This window comes from Xenopus laevis, chromosome 7S (genome assembly GCF_017654675.1).
Source record: "Xenopus laevis strain J_2021 chromosome 7S, Xenopus_laevis_v10.1, whole genome shotgun sequence".
NCBI lineage: Eukaryota > Metazoa > Chordata > Amphibia > Anura > Pipidae > Xenopus > Xenopus laevis.
In genome coordinates this window covers 44,854,886-44,875,723 of record NC_054384.1, presented here as the reverse complement: position 1 = coordinate 44,875,723, position 20,838 = coordinate 44,854,886, and the positions used below count along the sequence as shown (strand labels likewise).

General features: G+C 42.8%; 1 protein-coding gene across 4 annotated transcripts in view; it reads right to left on the bottom strand.

Moving 5' to 3' along the window:
* The window catches only part of samd8.S (sterile alpha motif domain containing 8 S homeolog), a 71,432-nt gene that overhangs the window by 7,838 nt on the left and 42,756 nt on the right, over positions 1-20,838 (bottom strand). For 3 of the 4 annotated variants that reach the window (XM_041571169.1, XM_018239440.2, XM_041571168.1), the window contains exons 3-5: positions 20,360-20,455; positions 6,743-6,860; positions 4,539-4,689 (exon numbers count right to left, since the gene is read on the bottom strand). In XM_041571169.1, coding sequence (XP_041427103.1) covers positions 4,539-4,689; positions 6,743-6,860; positions 20,360-20,455 — 365 coding nt within the window. The remainder of the gene's footprint in view (positions 1-4,538; positions 4,690-6,742; positions 6,861-20,359; positions 20,456-20,838) is intronic. The other variant, XM_041571170.1, reaches the window with a different exon arrangement.

Here is a 20,838-nt window from a genome sequence, read left to right as displayed (position 1 = left end):
CTTGGCGTTCAACGAAAAAGGGCATCCAGCCTGTCATGGCATAGGCCCTAAAGTGGCCCAAAACGTTGGACACATTAATATATGCAAAATAAAGATTGTTTGATTTACTGAACATTTGGAGTGCGGATCTATGTGATAATTTGTATGAAGACAGTTGATCCAGCACCCACAGAGCTTTCCGGATCAGAGTGTGGGTGCTTAAAGAGTGTGTGTGTGTGTGTGTGTATATCTCAAATAAAGACCAGCAACATCGGGATATTAGTGCATCAAAATAAATGTGTATTCACATTGTGCATGAATAGACATTTTGTGCATACAGCTACTAAAAAATGCCTTACCCTTTAAACAAAACAGGGATTGTTTGTCCGAATATTGCAATATATTTAAGATGGCCAACTACATCACAGTCATCCCATATCTGGACAGTCCTATGCTCAATTTTCATCTGACTCATTAAGAATGCAATTGCTTAATTATACATTTTACAAAAGGACTAAGTTTTACCTGCAACTTACTAGCTGCTTTCAAAGTAAAACGCCCAAACTTGGATGCCCTTTTATTAGCCACCAGTGGGATCACCTGACTATAGCTAGGAAGGGTGGGAGCTACAACATGGAGCTGGTCACTGTTCCTGTACAACTATAACAGACAAGGGAAAGTTGTGCCCACCGCTAATTTTTAAAAACATTAGGCGGGGGTGCAATGAAGCTGTGACCACAAAATACATATAGACAAATACAAGAGTCCTCTGCACTCAACCCATTATCAATATATTTAAGACAGAGACATTTTGTGCATACTGCTACTGAAAAATGCCTTACCCTTTAAAGAAAACAGGGATTGTTTGTCCATATATTGCAATAAATTTAAGCTGGCCAACTACGTCAAAGTCATCCCATATCTGGCCAGTCCAATGCTCAATTTTCATCTGATTCATTAAGAATTCAATTGCTTAATTATACATTTTACAAAGGGACTAAGTTTTATCTGCAACTTACTAGCTGCTTTCAAAGTAAAACTGCTTTCAAAGTAAAACACTGCTCCTGTATAACTATAACAGACAAGACAAGCACAACTTTCCCTTGTCTGTTATAGTTATACAGGAGGAGTGACCAGCTCTATGTTGTAGCTCCCACCCTTCCCAGCTAGTCAGGTGATCCCACTGGTGGCTAATAAAAGGGCAGCCAAGTTTGGGAGTTATATATATATATATATATATATATATATATATATATATATAATCAAACAGAATGGAATGCACAACCATTAGTATGCAAAAACCTGGGTGCTAGTCTGAGAAGTATGTAGACAAAATGCAGGGATTGACAGCACTCCAAGGAAATACATCAAGTCAATAATTCAAATGAAAGTGGAGATTTATTGGTGATCCAACGTTTCGGCTCCGCACAGAAGCCTTCGTCAGGGAAATATATATATATGTCAGGGTGCAGACCTGAATGCGGTGAGTAACTCCGCAATTTTAAAGTATATAGTATCCAGCCCAGTCGCACACCTTAGTTAAAACGTAGCGTTTATTTGCTTGTATAAAAGATTAAGAACAGTTCCATAAAGAAAAGTTCCATAGAAGTATGGCAACTTATATATGCAGAGTCCAAGGTTATTGTCACATAACAACACTTATGCGACGTTTCGGGAATATCTTTTCCCTTTCTCAAGCGTGTAACATGTGCAGGGACGCCACAGACTCCATCTTTCAGATCATCGTCCTCCTGTGCAGCGGAAGAGAAGCATCAGATCCCAGTGCTGATGCGTCTCCTGTCAGATGGACCAGCCTGCAAGTGGACACGCCCCCACCCTCTAGTTGCTACAGATGCGCATAGTAACAAAAATGTATCTAAGAATATACATGGCAACCTCTCCCATATATAACGTATGTATTTGTACAGTGTATATAAGGAACTACAAATGAAATACACATAACCTGGCCAATAGGCACCTACAAATTTTTTTTTTATTAAGTCCCTGTGGAGATAGGGTTTTTAATCTATCTATCCACTTGACTTCAGCCCTTTTAAGCGCCAAGACCCAGTCACCACCTCTTTTACATGGAGAGATAAATTGAATAACTCTAAATTTCAAATCATTGGGTGTATGACCAAAATCCAAACAATGCCTGGATACTGGAAGAGATCTATTGTCCGTATTTATAGTTGATCTATGTTGGGAAAACCTATCTCTGACTTTTTGAGTGGTTTCACCAACATAGACGAGTGGATTCTGGACCTACAAGAACATGTAGACATTGGGCACATCCTTTGCATTTATACATCCCCTCTTTTTTCGGACCCCAAAAGGAAGCTTTTTTAGGTGGTGCTTTTATCTCTGCTTTTTATATCTGCCAATATACTGGCAATCGTAGCACCTTTTCAATATGACATCATGGGACCATGTTGGAAAACTGTAATAGAAATCAAAGCACCACCTAAAAAAGTTCCCTTTTGGGGTCCGAAAAAAGAGGGGATGTATGAATGCAAAGGATGTGCCCAATCTCAATATGTTCTTGTAGGTCCGGAATTTACTGTCCCAAATGATGATAAAGATATATAAAATTAATGGATACAATACATGTGATACAAACTTTGCTGTATATATGTTAGTGTGTCCCTGTAATTTGGTCTATGTTGGGGAAACCACTCAAAAAGTCAGAGATAGGTTTTCCCAACATAGATCAACTATAAATACGGGCAATAGATCTCTTCCAGTATCCAGGCATTGTTTGGATTTGGTCATACACCCAATGATTTGAAATTTAGAGTTATTCAATTTATCAGGTCTTGGCGCTGAAAAGGGCTGAAGTCAAGTGGATAGATAGATAGATTAAAAACCCTATCTCCACAGGGACTTAATAAAGACTTTGATCTTCATTTATTTTTGTAGGGGCTTATTGGCCAGGTTATGTCCATTTCATATGTAGTTCCTTATATACACTGTACAAATACATTGTTATATATGAGAGAAGTTGCCATGTATATTCTTAGATACATTTTTGTTACTAAGCGCATCTGTTAGCAACTAGAGGGCGGGGGGTGTGTCCGCTTCCGGGCTGGTCCGTCTCTGACAAGAGACACATCAGCACTGGGATCTGACACTTCTCTTCCACTACACAGGAGGAGGATGATCTGAAAGATGGAGTCTGTGGCGTCCCTGCACACATTATACGATTGAAACATTGCGTGAGTGTTGTTATGTGACAGTAACCTTGGACTATGTATATATAAGTTCCACGAACATCAAAGAACCGGCACAGCCATGTAAAAATAATTCCCTTTTTTTATTATATCATAGTCCAACGTTTCTGTGCTAACGTGGGCCTCATCCTGTGGGCTCTCGAGGCTGGCTCTCAAAAATGACAGGTTATGAGAGCCAACCTCGAGAGCCCACAGGATGACCTACAGTGTGGAACGAAAGTACAAGCTGGTTGCTAAGAGGACAACCAGTAACAACGCTGCATGCCTGCACTCGTCGACCTGTTGGATTTGATCCGGTTCGAGTACTCTCCAATGATAGTGCAAAGGTGAGTAGCTCATCATGCCAGCTGGATTACGGTAGGCTTGACTGAGCGCTTGTTGTAGCACTGGAACCCCGCGATATTGGGGAGGGAGATTTGTGGAAGCACAAGGGAGCTCGTTGGCAGATGAAAGCAGCGCACGAGATTACAGTCTGGTTTCCCGACTGGATGCCTTGTAAAGCGCATAGGAGGCTGCGCTTAGAATAAATTTGGTGGGGCAAAATTCTCGGGCCGACTCTACCTTGGATAAGGATTTATTAGAGGGCAAGCGCAGTGACTGTATACATGTTTTTTCCATACTGTACCTGAGTTTGAGGCGATATTACAACTGGCCACAGGACCTGAGTAACGGGGTTGTGAGGAAAACATTATACCTTAAGTCTAACAATACCTTACGGCTTTTAATGACACGGATTAAGGACAGTTACACAGTAGTTCTGGCTATGCACTTTGATGAATATATATAGAATTCACTCGGCAAATTTTTTAAATTTATTTACACATATATATGCCTACTTAGGCACGTCATTGTTGTTCAATACGACACACTAATGGTACACGCCCCCCACACTGATGTCATCACAGCTGGATTTGGCGCTCTTTTTTTCTTTCACATTGTGTATAAATGTGTTTGTTTGATTGTGCACTTCCTGGGGACGGCTCGTGTATGTGAGCCGAAACGTTGAATAAATAATATTTTTTTCACTTCACAAGACCTACAGAGTGGGGACTATAATTGTTATATAGATATATATATATATATATATATCTATCTTAACAAGGAAACTCCTACGCTGTTTCATGTGGCAAGGTAGTGAGCAATGGTAGTATGGAGGATTAGAGAATAACAATAATCTTGAAACAGACAATAATGACAATATACAAAAATTGAATCTATATCACACACACATACATACACATGCTAAACAAAGAAAAGGAAATTAATTGAACACGCTAAATTTATTGTCCCTACTACTAATGGCTATAAAAACATTTCAGTAGGACTTACATTCGGTGACAAAGAAATTGAGCATAGTAAGGACCACTGTGTGTCCACTGAACATGTAATCACCACAAGTATGCACTCCAGTCAGTGTCATGCCAAAGCCACTCCAGATAGCAAAAGCTCGTTGAAGTTTTGCCCAGATGTTATCATATAGCTAAAAAAGAAATGGTTAAATTAGTTATGCAAATGTAATCTTTAAAATAAACAAAATATAAAATATACCATGGTAAAATGAATGCATAATTATGGGGCCTCATTTACGGAATCAAAAGCAAGCATAAAGTACAAGTGCTCCTGCCTGTCCACAAATAGTATGCAAGTGCATGCATAAAATCCATGCAGCCCTGGAACTACCCCAGTCGGAATGTGGCAGGAATTCCAGGGAACCCTTAGCAGTTTGCTTCAGTGGCTGCAACTGACTTCAGTCAATTGAATCAGAGGCTAATGCAACTATTAACATTAAACATCAGTGATGCAACTCTAACACAAATGCACTGCAACTTGCAATAATTTACTAAAATCAGCACTACTTTGCATCTGTATTGGGTGCATTTCGCTTAAGTTGTGGCACCAAAAATCATACATGAAATGATTTCATATATTGCATCTTGTAATTTGGACTTTGTACATCTGGTATTATTTAAAAAAAAAATGAAAATCTTGTTTTTGTGTGCACCTGAACTTTCTGAAGTGTTTTTAAGAATATTTATTGATTTTTAAAAGTAAATGAAGAAATTCCACAGTATAAAAATGTATTCAGACTATTGCAGAAAATGTTTAATAAATAAAAACAGAAAGCAGAAAAAAATTAATTATTAAAACTAATGGCCAAAACTATGTTTGGTCAACAGGATAAGGTGTTGGACTCATAAATAGGGAAATAAAAGACTTTAATGTCTTAGCAATCTCCAACACTGTGGTTCTTCTAATGCAGGGTCCATATATTTAGGATAACAATTGCATTCTGGTACCAAAAGCAGTTTGATTATTTTTTTGGCAGCTATCACTTATTGGTAGGTAAGACCCCAGGCAACATCCACCTAAGGGGCAGATTTAATAAAGGCCAGCGTGACGTCATTTCGTTACTTCGCCGATTTACTAACAGGCGAAGGCGTAACTTTGCTAATAAAGGAGATAGACTCTAGCGCTCCCTTACGCCTAGTGTAGTTTCGCTCTGGCGAAGGGACGTAACTACGCAAATTCACTAAGATGCGGATTTTACTGAACGTTACCTCTTGCGCCAGACTTGCCTTGGCCACCTCAGACCAGGCGAAGTGCAATAGAGTAGATAGGACTTCCTCAAAAAATAGCTGAAAGCTTTTGTAAGTCCCAAAAAACACTGGCAACTTTTAATTTTTCAAGGTGATAGGCTGCAAAAGATCGTAAATTTTTTCTGGGGTACCCGGCTTCCCCCCTACATTTCCTAACATATGGCACATAAACTATACATTGGGATCATGTGTAGGGCAATATAACAGCTCTTTATTTTATTAAGGTTTCCCGGGCTTGTGTAGTGTATCGCAAATTCGCAGTTTAGTGTATTTGCCCATTAAGTGTATTTTCATCCCTGAGATCCTTTCATTGGAGGGAATTTATTTTACCTATGTGTCTTTTTACAAGTGAGACTATTCCTACACTCCTACTATTTCCTACAGGTAATGATGCAGAAACCTTTGCTATACCACTATACACATTTGCCTTATTCAGGCAAACTATTAAGAAATTGCCACAAGTTACTGTGGGTTAATAATTATATTTTTGATTCAGCTCAAGGTTGGTTTTCATAAGTGGCTTCACAGTACTAGCACCAGTGGTAGCTAGTAAGTTTCTGTTTTAGAATATTGCAATATATGGACAAACAATCCCTGTTTTGTTTAAAGGGTAAGGCATTTTTCAGTAGCAGTATGCACAAAATGTCTCTGTCTTAAATATATTGATAATGGGTTGAGTGCAGAGGACTCTTGTATTTGTCTAGATGTATTTTGTGGTCACACCCTCATTGCACCCCCGCCTAAATGTTTTTAAAAATTAGTGGTGAGCACAACTTTCCCTTGTTTATTTGTTATTTCTTTGGACTCAATAATATCCTGAGCTGTGAAAACTATAACTACACAGCATATTGTAGACATGTATATTGCCTGCATAGGCTTTTAGGACCATATTAATGGTGTTACTATACTTAAATACAATACATATATTTTTAATACCTTTCCTGAACACTGGAGATGTTGCCCTGGAACAGAAAGTGATGTGACAAACATGGTGACACACCGCAAAAGGAATACTGTTCCCATCAAGCTGCACAATCGACGTAACAAAATCGACCTATAAAACAAAAATGTTTAGTCATAACTTATAGCATACCTGTTAAAACACAAAATGCTTGCCTACTGTAAAAGTCAATATATAGAATATTTAGAAAGCATAAAGACATAACATGTATCAGGGAAAGCATTGTTTACAAGAATGGAGCGTTTTGTTGTAAGCAACAAAACTTCCAAATATACTTTTATACTGAAAAGCCATGAATTACCTTATCCTACCCATCTGAGTCACACAATTGCACAAAAATGCAGAAGGAAGCATTTAATTGTTTAGCTCTGCAGATTTTCAGTTCAGCACTCCACCAATTAGGATATAACTGCCACTCAGCTAAAGGAATAAGAACAGCTATGGTCGTTATTATTGTAAAGAGAACCAAAATTAACCACAATATATCTATAATGGGGTATAGGAGCTGTTATTTGACAGTCCAAGCCCCAGCCAATTAATAAAAAAACAGGGAATTAACAGGGATGTCTGTTAATTGTCTGGGGCTAAAAAGCTACTTGCTTTTTCACTATAGCCCCTGACGTGGAAATTTTTCATATTTCGCCATATGGCCGCCACTGATGCGGGATAAGCGTCTTAACGACCGGCATTTGCACAGTCGCCCGATCATTCCGATTCCCATCCGATTTGTGTTCATCAGGCATGACTGCAGCATGCCGGGTGTGGCGCCGGTTGGGATTGAGGAATACGGACCACTGAACAAAGGTGTACTTTTACAAGATCAGTACAAGCCATGCTAAGATCACTGTGTCTGTGTATATGTATATTACCGGGGGAAGTGCCTTTTGTCCTGGTGTCTTTTGTTTGCCTAGGGAAGTCTACCTCCCCCCCCCCCTCTTCTATGGACATGTGTCTGTGTGCTGGTTCCACCAATTGATTCATAGCATACAGTAACATGCTCATTGATTGGATATATTGTAAGACCACCTTTTGTCTTGGTGTATAATAAACCACTGGCCATTGTAGGAGGCGGCAGAATACTGGACCCCAGCTAAGAACGACTGCTGTGACGTTATTTCTGGGGGATTGCGCAACATCACCACACGATACATCAAGGTTTCCGGATCGATTGTCCATTAAGACAAAAGATCATTCATATACGATAACAGATGGCGAGTCAATGGCAGGAGGTTCAATTTTTCCCTTAATTTCAGCAGAATTAAAAGGAGCCATATCTTATTTCGGGCAGCAAAAAAAAAGGCCAGCATTGAGGTAAGATCTTTTTGTTTTGATACTCTCATATTTGAGAAAGTTTTTGCTGTCTGCAAATTGATTTGTGGTCTCTAGGCTACTGGAATTAGGTAAAAATCTACCAAAAGAACCTTTTGGGTGTATGTGTGGTGTTTTTCAGTATTAACTGCCCAGGTACTGGTTGGGGCATATCTGCATAACTGCTGTGGGGTTTTATTCATTTGTTTATTTTTTTAACCATAAGGGACTGTTATTTCCCCCTGCTGGAGGATCTGTGAGTGATTCAGACCAGTGGAGGGAGTTTCTGTGTATGCCGGGTGGTTGTAGAATAATCTTGTAGCAGGCAGATATGGCCAACAGTATCTAGAGGGGATTTAGAATCATTGTTTTTTTCATTTGTGTTTGTTTTCTGTCTGTCTACTAAGTGGTGTTTGTTTTCAAATTGCGACTCTATAGGTTTCATCCTTGAGAAAATCTTTTGTTTGGGAGGATTGTATTGCTTTTATTATTACAAGTTTCAATATTGGAGGTTGGGTAACAATCCGACCAATCTGAATTACAAACCAAGTTTCTAGCCCTTGCTGAGCGCTGAACAGGGGGAGCCTACGCCATTTTGAAATAGCACATGTGCCAGTGGCCATTTTGTCTTTGTCTTTAAGCACATGTGCCAGCGGCCATTTTGTCTTTGTTTTTGAAAAGGTATATTGGGCTATTGGTGGGAGGCACATCCCCTGCATATAACCCTAACAGTTGTTCTATTGTATATAATAGATTTTCATCTTTACATTTCATAACAGCAAAGTTCTCTTTGAACTTTTTGGAACATTTTTTACATTTTTGTTATACCTCTCTGCTGTTCCCTGCAGTCTATTGACTCCTACTTCCTCCGGGATAGGGGGTTTTCCTAAGGAAGAGACCATCACATTGTGTTGTAATTGTAATTGTCCTTTTGTGTGAGTGAAGGAAGAGTGTTGCATGGTTTACAACATATGACTATTTGTTAACTAGCTGTTTCTCTTTTTATACTCCTTGTTTTCCTGCTCTTTCTCTCTTTATTTTCCTCTCTCTTTATCCTTCCTTCCGTCCTTTATTATCCCCATCTCTCTCACTTTTCTCCATTTCTCTCTTTTAAAACACTTTTGCTTACCCTCTCTCTCTCTCTGTCTATAACTACCACACTAACTCTTTGCCTTGCTTTTGGCTAGCCCTCTTTTCTGTTTTAATCTATTCTCAAACCAACACATTCTCTGTAGGTTTGGTTGGAAGACATCTTTTCTGTCATTGGAAGTCTGGTAGTGTAAGATAGCTGCTGTCTGCTTATGAAAGTTGCTGTTGGGAAGGAAATTCCTGTTAGTTACGACCATAAGGGCTGTGCTGCGAAGTCGGACTGTATAGGGTGAAAAAACAGTGAACTGGTTAGCTTTTTGTGAGGAGAAAAAGTGGGCCAAGCCTACTCGGGTTCATCGATTGTCGCGTCAGCTTTGTTCTCTTTTCTCTTACCCTCGAGGTCCATCTTAAGGGTGGAAGGTGTCCGTGGTTCGTACCAAAGCCCGGGGGTGGAGTTTGTGGGGAAATTATTGAGGACTGTTCCCTTTCTTGACTTTTCGTCACTGAGTGACCAGGTGTCCGCAGTTCGTACCGGAAGCTTGGGGGACGGAACTTGGGGAGGTGAACTGGGGAGGGGTTTCTCTATTTCTATCTGTTTTTCTAGCCACTTTCTCTCAAAACCTATTGGCCTGACTGGGGTGACCAGGTGTCCGTGGTTCGTACCGGAATCCCTAGGAAGGTTCAACTATATCTCCCTTGTTCTCACTTCCTGTCGCTCCCTCTCACTTGCTGTCAACACTCCAGGCATTGGGGACTCTTATCCTGCAGTCAGGGCACTGTTTTGAGTCAATTTAGCACGAGGGATAAGGAAGGTGTCCGTGGTTCGTACCTGTCCGGATCCCTCGGACGCTGATCCTTCTCTCTGAGTGGGCTACAGTGAATAATGTCCGTGGTTCGTATTTGAAGCCCTAGAGCTACTCAGAGGACGAACAGGTAAGGATCGACGGCGGTCTGCGCGGTAGACGTAGACACTGTAGGTGGACGCATCTACTTAGAAAAAGCTCGAGACTCGAGTATGGGTGTAGGGAAATCTAGGGAACAGAAGGGTACCACTTCTGAGTTCAGGACGGCTCAGCAGCACCTGAAATCCACATATGGAGGAGGGACTGTTAAGCCCCTCAAAGATTGGCACAAATGGTCTTTAGGTTTAGAATGGTCCATCCCTAAGGAGGGGACGTTTGAGGTCTGGATCTGGGAAAAGTTCGTCCGTGAGTTCCACTCCAGACTCCAAACACATGGGTCTTTAGAGAAGGCCAATTTGTGGTTACAGGAATCTACCAAGCTTCAGCAGCAGGGCATTCAAAAGTCTCAGACAGTAAGGTCAAACATAATCATATACTCCCGTCCAGCCAGAACTGCAGAAAGCAATAATGATAAGGACGAGACAGAGCTGCAAACAGGTTTAAATTTGCTAGCAACACAGGTCATCTCAACAGCCTCAGCTCATCTGTCTCCATCACCATCCCCACATCCGGAATCTGCAAAAGATGCCTCTGACAAAACGGATTACTGCCGCCTTGGAAAATCCGATTTGGTCACCTTATGTGAAGCCAGAGGTATCTCTATAATAGATAAATCCAAATTAGAATGCATAGAGGCCTTGGAAAGGGATGACTTCCAACAGGGCCCTGAGGGGGATTACAGGCGCTACGGGGGGGGCAGCTGAGGGATAGACTTCGGGACATCTACGGGGTTGGGTTTGATGGAAGCCGGAGTCAGCTCATTACCAAACTTTGGCAACTAGACTCCAGTTTGAAAGTGCAGGCTCCATCTATGGAACCGGCCAGCCCTCAGAGGGTGGAGCCCCTATATCCGTCCCGGGCCACCCTGGAGGAAATTTTGACAGTGGCAGGTCCTCTCCAATCCCCTATGAGTCCTTACACTAATTTACCACCATCCCAGAGGGCCCCCGCCGAGGCTGGTCCACCCTCCGGGGTGTTTCCAGTCCGAGTACCGAGAATGTGAGGGACCCCCTGGACAAAACGCCACGAGCCGTATCACCTGGCACGTGCCTTTTACTGCAGGGGAGATCAGGGAGATTTTAAATGACCTCCCGGATCACAGGACGAACCCGCGTGGGTTCGCTAAGAAAATGGGAGTCGGCTAAGCTATGGGATGAGTGGAGCAGATTGTGCGCGCATCCTCAGAGCCGCAGTAGGCGAAGATGTGGCTGATGACATCATTTCCAGGTGTGCAATAACTACACATGAGCAGCTCACAACGGGGGGCAAGGAATTCTGTAAGCAACTGACAGACAAAATGCCCACTATGTATAGTGTTGTGTCCCCATTCCAGTTTATGACAGCGATCCAGGGCCCAGATGAGGACGCCTCGGTCTATTGGCGGAGGTTAAAACAAGGGGTAACAGATGCAGGGTTTGAGCCAGGTCCAGATGCCCCAGATAACACCCAGCCAGTATCGCCCATCCATCTAATGTTAAAGGCTAAATTTCTGGCTGGATTGGTGCCTAAGCTAAGAGATAGGCTAATGGTTGCACGACCAGAGGCCCATTCAACGAGTTTCCACTCGCTTATGGCAACAATCCAGGCCATAGAACTGGACCTGCATGCCAGGAAAGAGGCCAAGTCGGCCAAAATCATGGCAGCTCTTGAGCTAATAGCCCAGGACCACCATCCATATCCTAGGAAAAAGAAACTCCCCAAACGTACTAATATAACTTGTTTTAATTGCGAACAAAAAGGACATTTAGCGCGCCACTGTCCAGAAAATGAGGACAAGAAAGAACAAAATTCTCCTAGTCCTTATAAAGTTGTTCCTGACCGGCCTCACGCACATAACCCAAACCCGGGGAAATCTTACCATAGTACGGAGGGCCCCCCGGGAACCTACCATTTCATACCAGACCCTGAAACAGTTAAACCATCTGAGCTGCTACACAGTCCCATAGCTTCGCCCACTAGGGGAAAGGCAAACCGGTGTCGGCCCATGTCAATCTATTTCTTGAGGAATTGCCATATCCTCTGTCCTGCCTCATCGACACCGGCGAAGCCAGGACTGTTCTAAAAACACAAGATCTAAAAGGCAGGATTCCACTCTCTGGCAACACAACCCCCACCATTGGGCTTACAGGTCATCCAGTGACTCTTAGGGAGACAAAACCATTGTACTGCAGGTTAGGTCAACACACCGAAGCAGTCAGATCTCTATTAGTTTCAGATGATGTCCCTATCAACCTATTGGGAGCAGACATTCTGTCGGAGATTCAGGCCAACATCACTTATACCCCAGAGGGTGTTGTGGTAACTAGTGCACTCACAGATGAGTTGCTGTGTGCAGTGGTGGCAGTCCCGTATACTGGAGAACCTGGTACACATTTGTCCCTGGATGTACTAGCTGAGATAGACCCTAAGGTTTGGGCGGTTGACAAATATGATGTCGGCTTGCTGCCAGTACCTCCAGCCACTATACGGATTGCCCCCGGTTGCGTGCTACCAAAATTGCCACAGTATCCTCTTGAGTATAGCGCAGATGGACAGTCTCAAGATCCAGATTGATAGATATCTCCAAATCGGGGTCTTAACCCCAACACAATCACCCTGTGATACACCTTTATTTCCAGTGGCAAAAAAATCAGCCAAGGGTCAGGAAGTCACTTACCGACTGGTCCATGATATCAGAGCCATTAACAAAATCATAGTCAGTGATGCCCCGTTAGTGCCTAATCCTCACACATTACTTGCGTCCATCCCTCCTAAAGCTTCGTACTTTAGTGTTATCGACTTGTCTAATGCCTTCTTTTCTGTTCCACTAGATCCACAGTGTCAATACCTCTTTGCTTTTTCGTTCCAGGGTAGACAGCTGACGTGGACCCGGTTACCACAGGGGTCCATGACTAGCCCATCGGAATATAGTTGCAAGCTAAAGGTGGTATTAGACCAGTGGGTGCCAGAGGATCCGGAGGTCGCACTGTTACAATATGTGGACGATCTATTAGTTTGTTGCCCGGACAAGGATTCATGCTACAGACATACTATCTCGCTACTGAACCATCTGGCATCCACTGGGAATAAGGCTAGCAAGGAAAAATTGCAGTTTTGTAAGGAGAAGGTTATTTTTCTAGGCCACTGTATCTCAAAAGGGACCCGACACCTGACAACACAACGGATACAGACTCTCAAAGACTTCACCAGACCTCGTAATGCCCGACAGTTGAGAGCCCTTCTAGGTCTGATCAATTACAGCAGAGATTGGATCCCTAATATTTCATTCAAAATGGGCCCTCTCTATACTTTACCCTCTCAGACACCATTTCAATTAACTGACGAACACTGGTCAACCCTCCAGGATCTGATCCAGGAACTCTCCAGAGCCCCGGCACTAGGTCTTCCCAGCTATGACCTACCCTTTTATCTCTTTTGTCACGAAAGCAAAGGGCATGCCACTGGGGTACTGACCCAATTACATGGATCCAGGTATAGACCCATAATGTACATTTCCACTGAATTGGATCCATGCATCAAAGGTTCACTTGGGTGCATGCGAGCTACTGCCGCCTGTGCGGTGTTATTACAGAAAGTTGGTGACATAGTTTTAGATTCCCCTCTAACCCTTCTCACCCCACACTCTGTCCATGAGATTCTCAACCAGGTCCAGACCAAACATCTCTCAGCAGCACGTCTGACCAAATATGAAGTGGCTCTCCTCACCCCTACTAACCTCACACTGAGACGATGTACAATCCTCAATCCCGCATCTCTTCTCCCGACCCATTCCCGACTCGGAAGAAGAGGGGGGACACGAAGGGATTGTGACTGACTCTAACCCAACCATGACAGAACCAACAGACAATCACAACTGTCTTGAACTCATGGAACTCGAGACAGAAGCAGTTAGCCCTGTCAAGAGAGCTCCCCTTCCGGAAACAATAGACCTTTTTGTAGACAGTTCTAGGTATTACACATCAGATGGTAAACCTCACACAGGATACGCTGTAACAACAGTTGACAAAGTAGTAGAAAGAGGCTCTCTTAGCAGCCACATGTCGGCCCAGGAGGCTGAATTACACGCATTGGCCAGAGCCTGTGAAAAACATGAAGGTTTAAGGATCAATGTACACACGGACTCGAGGTATGCTTTTGGTATAGCTCACGATTTTGGCCCAATCTCGAAAGCTAGAGGATTCCTCACTAGCTCGGGGAAACCTGTAAAACATACCGAAATGATCAATAGATTGTTCATAGCATTCACTCTTCCTTTAGAAGTGGCTATCTTAAAGGTCAAAGCTCACACCACAGAGACCACCATGGAAGCCAAGGGCAATGCAATGACAGATCTGGCTGCTAAAGAAGGAGCCCTTGATCCCCCTCCCCTGTCTCTAATGCTAGCTAAACCCACTAATGTGTCTCTCGAGGAATTTGAGAAGTTGCAGGCTCAAGCGGAGAGTACAGAGAATCGGAAATGGGCAACGTTGGAGGCAACAGAGGGGGCTGATAAGATCTGGAGTCTCGATGGTAAGTGGTGCTTGCCTAAAGCATTATATCCGATGATGGCCCATGTAACCCACTACCCTAGTCACCAGTCCAAAACTGTCATGTGTGCCCAAGTAGAGGAGTACTGGATAGCTCCAGGATGCTCCACCACAGCCACCAAAACCTGAATACCCCTTCCAGAGAATCCAAATAGATATCAAAATTCCTAAGATTGGGCCCCACGAGTATGCTTTGGTCTGTGTGGACATGTTTTCTAGTTGGCCGGAGGCTTGGCCTGTTAAAAATGCTAATGCCGTAACAACTGCTAAAAGATCCTTTCTGAGGTTGTCTGTCGATGGGGAGTACCTGAAGCCATCGAATCTGACCAGGGGACTCATTTTACCGGACAGGATTTTAAGGAAATTAGTGAGGCCCTTCACATCAACCAGGGTCTCCACACTCCATACCACCCCCAGAGCAGCGGCAAGGTAGAGAGACTAAATGCTACTCTTAAGAACAAGATCTCTAAGATATCCACTGACACGGGCAAACCTTGGCCTGAGTGTTTGTCTATTGCCCTGTACTCTGTGCGTAATGCCCAAAGACGGCCTCACGGGCTGTCCCCTTATGAGATTCTGTTCGGGAGTAGGCCCAAGACAGGATTGTACTTTCCCCAGCAGCTGTCGTCTTTACATTCTCAGTTGACGGGGAATGTGCAGTCTCTTCAGCGGAAACTCCAAAAGATACATCATCTATTCCTGATCCAGAGTTTATAACCGGTTTGCATTCTATCCAACCAGGTGACTGGGTAGTCATAAAGAAACATCAGTGCCAGGGACTAGAGGCGAGATACACCGGGCCGTACCAGGTTCTTTTGACAACATCCACCTCCCTTAAGGTCGAGGAACGTGACGGGTGGATCCACGCCAGCCACTGCAAGAAGCTGCTGGACTATCAAGTGCAATGATCAGGTGCATTGTTTCTATATACACTTGTTGTTTAATGTATTTTGGATACTGTTATGAGGAGTCACATCCGAATTTACTGTTCAAGATGCATTTACAATTAGCAAAGACAGCAAATAGGTCCAACTGCTGGGTGTGCTCCAAACCCCCTCCGAGCCAGAGCATCCCGGCGATGGCGGCAGTACATGCCCTTTATGACATCAGGGTGGGCATGAGAAAGTTTAGTCCTTCAGGTAGATCAGCGGAACGCCATCTGTCCATAGAATTTAATCAGACATTCTTAGATGGTAATGTCACCTATGGTCTTGATGTCAGCCCCGAGGCTTGTACTAGACTTAGCAGACCCGTGTGGGTATCCGGTCAATTAGGCCAGCCCGGGATTTATTTTAATATCAGCTCTGGTTTTGGAGCCAAGTCCCTGGGGAGGACCAAATGCCCATCTGGGATAACCATCCAGATCGACCATAGAATCCCTGACGGTAACAACCTAACCACCAGACATGATTATGTCTGCTGGGGGGGAGGGTGTGACATTCAGGAGGGTGCAGCAATCCCATTATCCATCCAGTTGTTGCACAATGCCCGTAACCCCAATGACCTTTGTGTCTCATTAACTGGGCCCTATTACTTTTTGTGCGGCCAGGCTGCCTATAGAGTCGTTCCCCCTAATACTAGAGGGTCATGCTCCATAGTCAGGTTAGTCTCTGCCTCCTACATTGCCGACGGTCACAAGGACCTGATGGTGCAAAGGAGGGTGAGTGTGGGAAGAAGGACCAGGAGAGAGCTATTCTCCGCAGGGGACCGTGCATGGGCATGGTTTCCGGCATGGACCGAATGGGGTATAGAACTTATGAAGCGGCTAAATAATTTTTCCATCATAATGGACGAGATGTTTAATGAGACAGTCGAAGCCATGAGAGAAATTTCTTCTGAACAACGACAGCTGAAGACCCTTATGCTTCAGGAGAAAATGGCTCTCGACTATCTTTTAGCATCAAAGGGGGGTTTCTGTGAGTTCATTGGGGTGGATTGCTGTACTTGGGTGGAAGATACTGGGGACAAGGTTCAGGCCCATCTTGACAAGGTGAAAGAGTTACAGGGACAAGCACGCGCTACGGCAGAGGAGGGTTGGAACCCCTTTAAAGGTTTAGCGGGCTTCGGTGATATGTTGTTTTCTATTGGATCATGGCTTAAAGAAGTTGGAGTGTATGTCCTGATGCTGCTCTGCTTTCTTTTCCTCCTCTATGTGACGGCGAGAATGACCTGTTGTTTGGTGAACCAAGTTGCAAAGAGCCGTGCAGAGGACCATGTGATGATTCCATAAAGAGCCATCGCCTGAAGCATCCGGAACCCTTTACCTCAGGAAGATCAACACAGGAAGAACCACCACCTTTTTTTAACACAAACTATGGACTGTCCCTAAAAGAACCGACTTCTTCCCTTCTTGGAGACTTTTTTTTTGGGCTGTTCTTCTCAAAGAAGACATAACCAGAAACCTTGTTTGATGACATCACCTCCTTGAAGGCCAGTCTGGACCTCATGATCAAGATATAAAGAAGATCAAGAATATTAGGCTGGTTCTTCTTGTTAGTGCATTTGTAGTGTAGCATGTTCCCTTTTCTTTCTGTACCCTTTAGAAGCTTTGGTTGGAGTGATTGTATCGTTAGGAAGCCGTTGCTGTGACGATATATGGCGAAAAAGGAGGGACTGACGTGGAAATTTTTCATATTTCGCCATATGGCCGCCACTGATGCGGGATAAGCGTCTTAACGACCGACATTTGCACAGTCGCCCGATCATTCCGATTCCCATCTGATTTGTGTTCATCAGGCATGACTGCAGCATGCCGGGTGTGGCGCCGGTTGGGATTAAGGAATACGGACCACTGAACAAAGGTGTACTTTTACAAGATCAGTACAAGCCATGCTAAGATCACTGTGTCTGTGTATATGTATATTACCGGGGGAAGTGCCTTTTGTCCTGGTGTCTTTTGTTTGCCTAGGGAAGTCTACCTTCCCCCCCCCCTCTTCTATGGACATGTGTCTGTGTGCTGGTTCCACCAATTGATTCATAGCATAACATGCTCATTGATTGGATATATTGTAAGACCACCCTTTGTCTTGGTGTATAATAATAATGTTGCCGAAACGTTGCACCACCGCAGTAAAAACTTTTGCAAGGGCTCGCCCTGCAGATACAAGTCTCGTGTGCTGGTGTGTTTTTTTGTTCCTGTTGGTGTATAATAAACCACTGGCCATTGTAGAAGGAGGCAGAATACTGGACCCCAGCTAAGAACGACTGCTGTGATGTTATTTCCGGGGGATTGCGCAACATCACCACACGATACATCAAGGTTTCCGGATCGATTGTCCATTAAGACAAAAGATCATTCATATACGATAACACCCCTGAGTTAAGGGGAAGTGCACCATGGTCTTATTACTTAGTCAGATTGTCTACTGGGGGACTTGATTTGAAATGCACTACAAATTTAAAATGCTAATAGTGTAGAAAGGTAATTATTCACCAGTGCATGTTTGTTGGCTGGAGCTTAAAACCTCCCTGCTTTCCCACTAAAGCTCTGGAGCAAAGGGTAAGTGCACAATGGTCTTACTACTCACATTGGTTGAGTAGTAATGGTCACACTGGCTGCTGGGGGACTTGATTTTAAATACACTACAAACTTATAATGCTCACATTGTGTTAGACTAGCGTACAATGCGTGGCCTTGACGTGGCACGTGAGTTTACATATATATGTTGGACAAAGTGTGGTACTAACCTCATTTTTTGTAATAATTATTTTTAAAGGCAAACTTTCTCTCTTTGTGTACAAATATTAGCTTTTTATTGTTTATAGCAGCTGGTCAACTCCAGAATGTGGGTTAGACCAATGCTGGCACAATGGTGTTTCTAGAAGCTGGTCAATGCCACAGCGTGAGTTAGATAGAGCGCAGACGATTTCTTTCTGTGTACGAACTGCAGCCAAATATTGCCTATAGTCAGCTTTTAAAACAGGGAATTACTAAAAGATGTATGTTAATTGGCTGGGGCTAAAAAGCTCCTTGCTTTTTCACTATAGCCCCTGAGTTAAGGGGAAGTGCACCATGGCCTTATTACTCAGTCACATTGTCTACTAGGGGCAGTACTAACACCTCATTTTTTGTAATAATTATTTTTAAAGGCAAACCGTGTACTGGCAAATTTTCTCTCTCTCTCTCTTTGTATATAGAATACAGAGACACCCAAATATATAGACAAAATTTCCATGGGCAAAAAACAACAGATAGCAATGCAGAATGCAACAAAACCACTAAAATCAATGTTTTCCAAAAAAATGTTTTGAATTTGATGCCACTAACACATTTCAAAAATGTTGGGAACTGAATACAAATGATTTGTAAAGCCCCATGTATCTTGAATGTGCCAGTAGCATATATATAGTTTTATTGAAACTGCCAACTCAAAATCTAGATGGCTACTATAGCATTATTTCAATGTGGGTTTATGGCTAAAAGAATAGCCCCAGGAGTAGTAGACAGTCAAGATCTTTTTACCTTGACATTTTTAAATTTAGGTGTTCTAGTTTTTTTTCCAGAAACAGAGACAAACAAGAGATCAGAAACTAGAGTTATAGACATACAATGATTTACTTAGTGCAACCCATTATTTGGAAATAATAAGGATATAGTAGTGACTAGCAAACTGAAAGGGTAGTCCCCATGCAGTTCATGAGAAGGCCAGTATGGGAAAGTTGAGGTATTGTCGCATGTGTCACAAGTTAACATTTATCTCTAACCCAGTAAGGAAGTAAAGGCAACTTAACCAAAATCTGGTTACCAAAGTTGAGGTTGAGCTGTATTAAAAGGGGCATAGAGTCACGGGAGGAGGGGGTCATTCTTCCACTGTATAGAGCACTTGTTAGGTCCCATCTAGAATATGCCGTTCAGTTTTGGTCTCCATCACTCAAACAGGACATTTTTGTATTAGAGAGGGTACAGAGAAGGGCAACTAAGCTGGTATAAGGTATGGAAAGCTATGAGGAAAGACTGGCCAAATTGGGGATGTTCACACTGGAGAAGAGGTGCTTATAGGGTGATATGATAACTATGCATAAATATATAAGGGGATCATATAATAATCTCTCTAATGCTTTATTTACCAGTAGGTCTTTCCAGCTGACACGAGGTCACCCATTCCGATCAGAAGAAAAGAGGTTCCGCCTAAATATTCAGAAGGGGTTTTTTACAGTGAGAGCTGTGAAGATGTGGAATTCTCTCCCTGAATCAGTTGTGCAGGCTGATACATTAGATAGCTTTAAGAAGGGGTTGGTTAGCTTTTTAGCAAGTGAGGGAATACAAGGTTATGGGAGATAACTCATAGTACAAGTTGATCCAGGGACTAGTCCGATTTTGCAGTCAGGAAGGATTTTTCTCCCCCTCTGAGGCTAATTGGTGATGCTTCAGATGGGTTTTTTTTGCCTTTCTCTGGATCAACTGGCAGTTAGGCAGATTTTTTTAAAAAAAAAAAAAAAGGTTGAACTTGATGGACGTGTGTCTTTTTTCAACCTTACTTACTATGTTTCTATGGTACCTACCTCTCCAATAATCATCCTTCTATAGCTACAGTAAACTATATTCTTTCCTTTCAACATGGTATATCAGAAGCACACTTCTATGTGTTTGAGTCAGAACATGCTAGGAAACTGTAGTATGTGGACAGACCTTGGTAAACTGTTAAAACCAGCTACAACTGTTTCAAATCTAAATATAAAATATTAATTTATTCATTTTGTACCGTACCTGTGTTTATGAAGTAGTAGTACAAGCATCCAGATGTAGCACAATACAACTCCACACATCTCTGTCATCGCAAATGCCCATGGTATTCGAGGAACACTAAGAAAGAAAGTAATCATACAAAGCACGTGTAAGTTTGATTTAATTTGCATTGCCAGTAAATTGTGAATATTTTTACCAGTCTTGGCAAAACAGATGTGGAATTAACCCCACTTAAAGGGTAAGGAAGCCTTTTAATTTAAAATCCCCTAAAATTAATCTAAACATTGTAAAATAGGTTGAAAAAAAAAAAGACACACGCCCTTCAGGTTCAACCTTTTAACTCTATTTTAACCTGCCCGACTGCTAGTTGATCCAGAGGAAGGCAAAAAAAAACATTTGATGCTTCAGAGGGAAAAAAAAATCCTTCCTGACTCCTAAATGTCAATCGGACTAGTCCCTGCATCAACTTGTTCTATGAGCTATCTTCCATAACCCTGTAT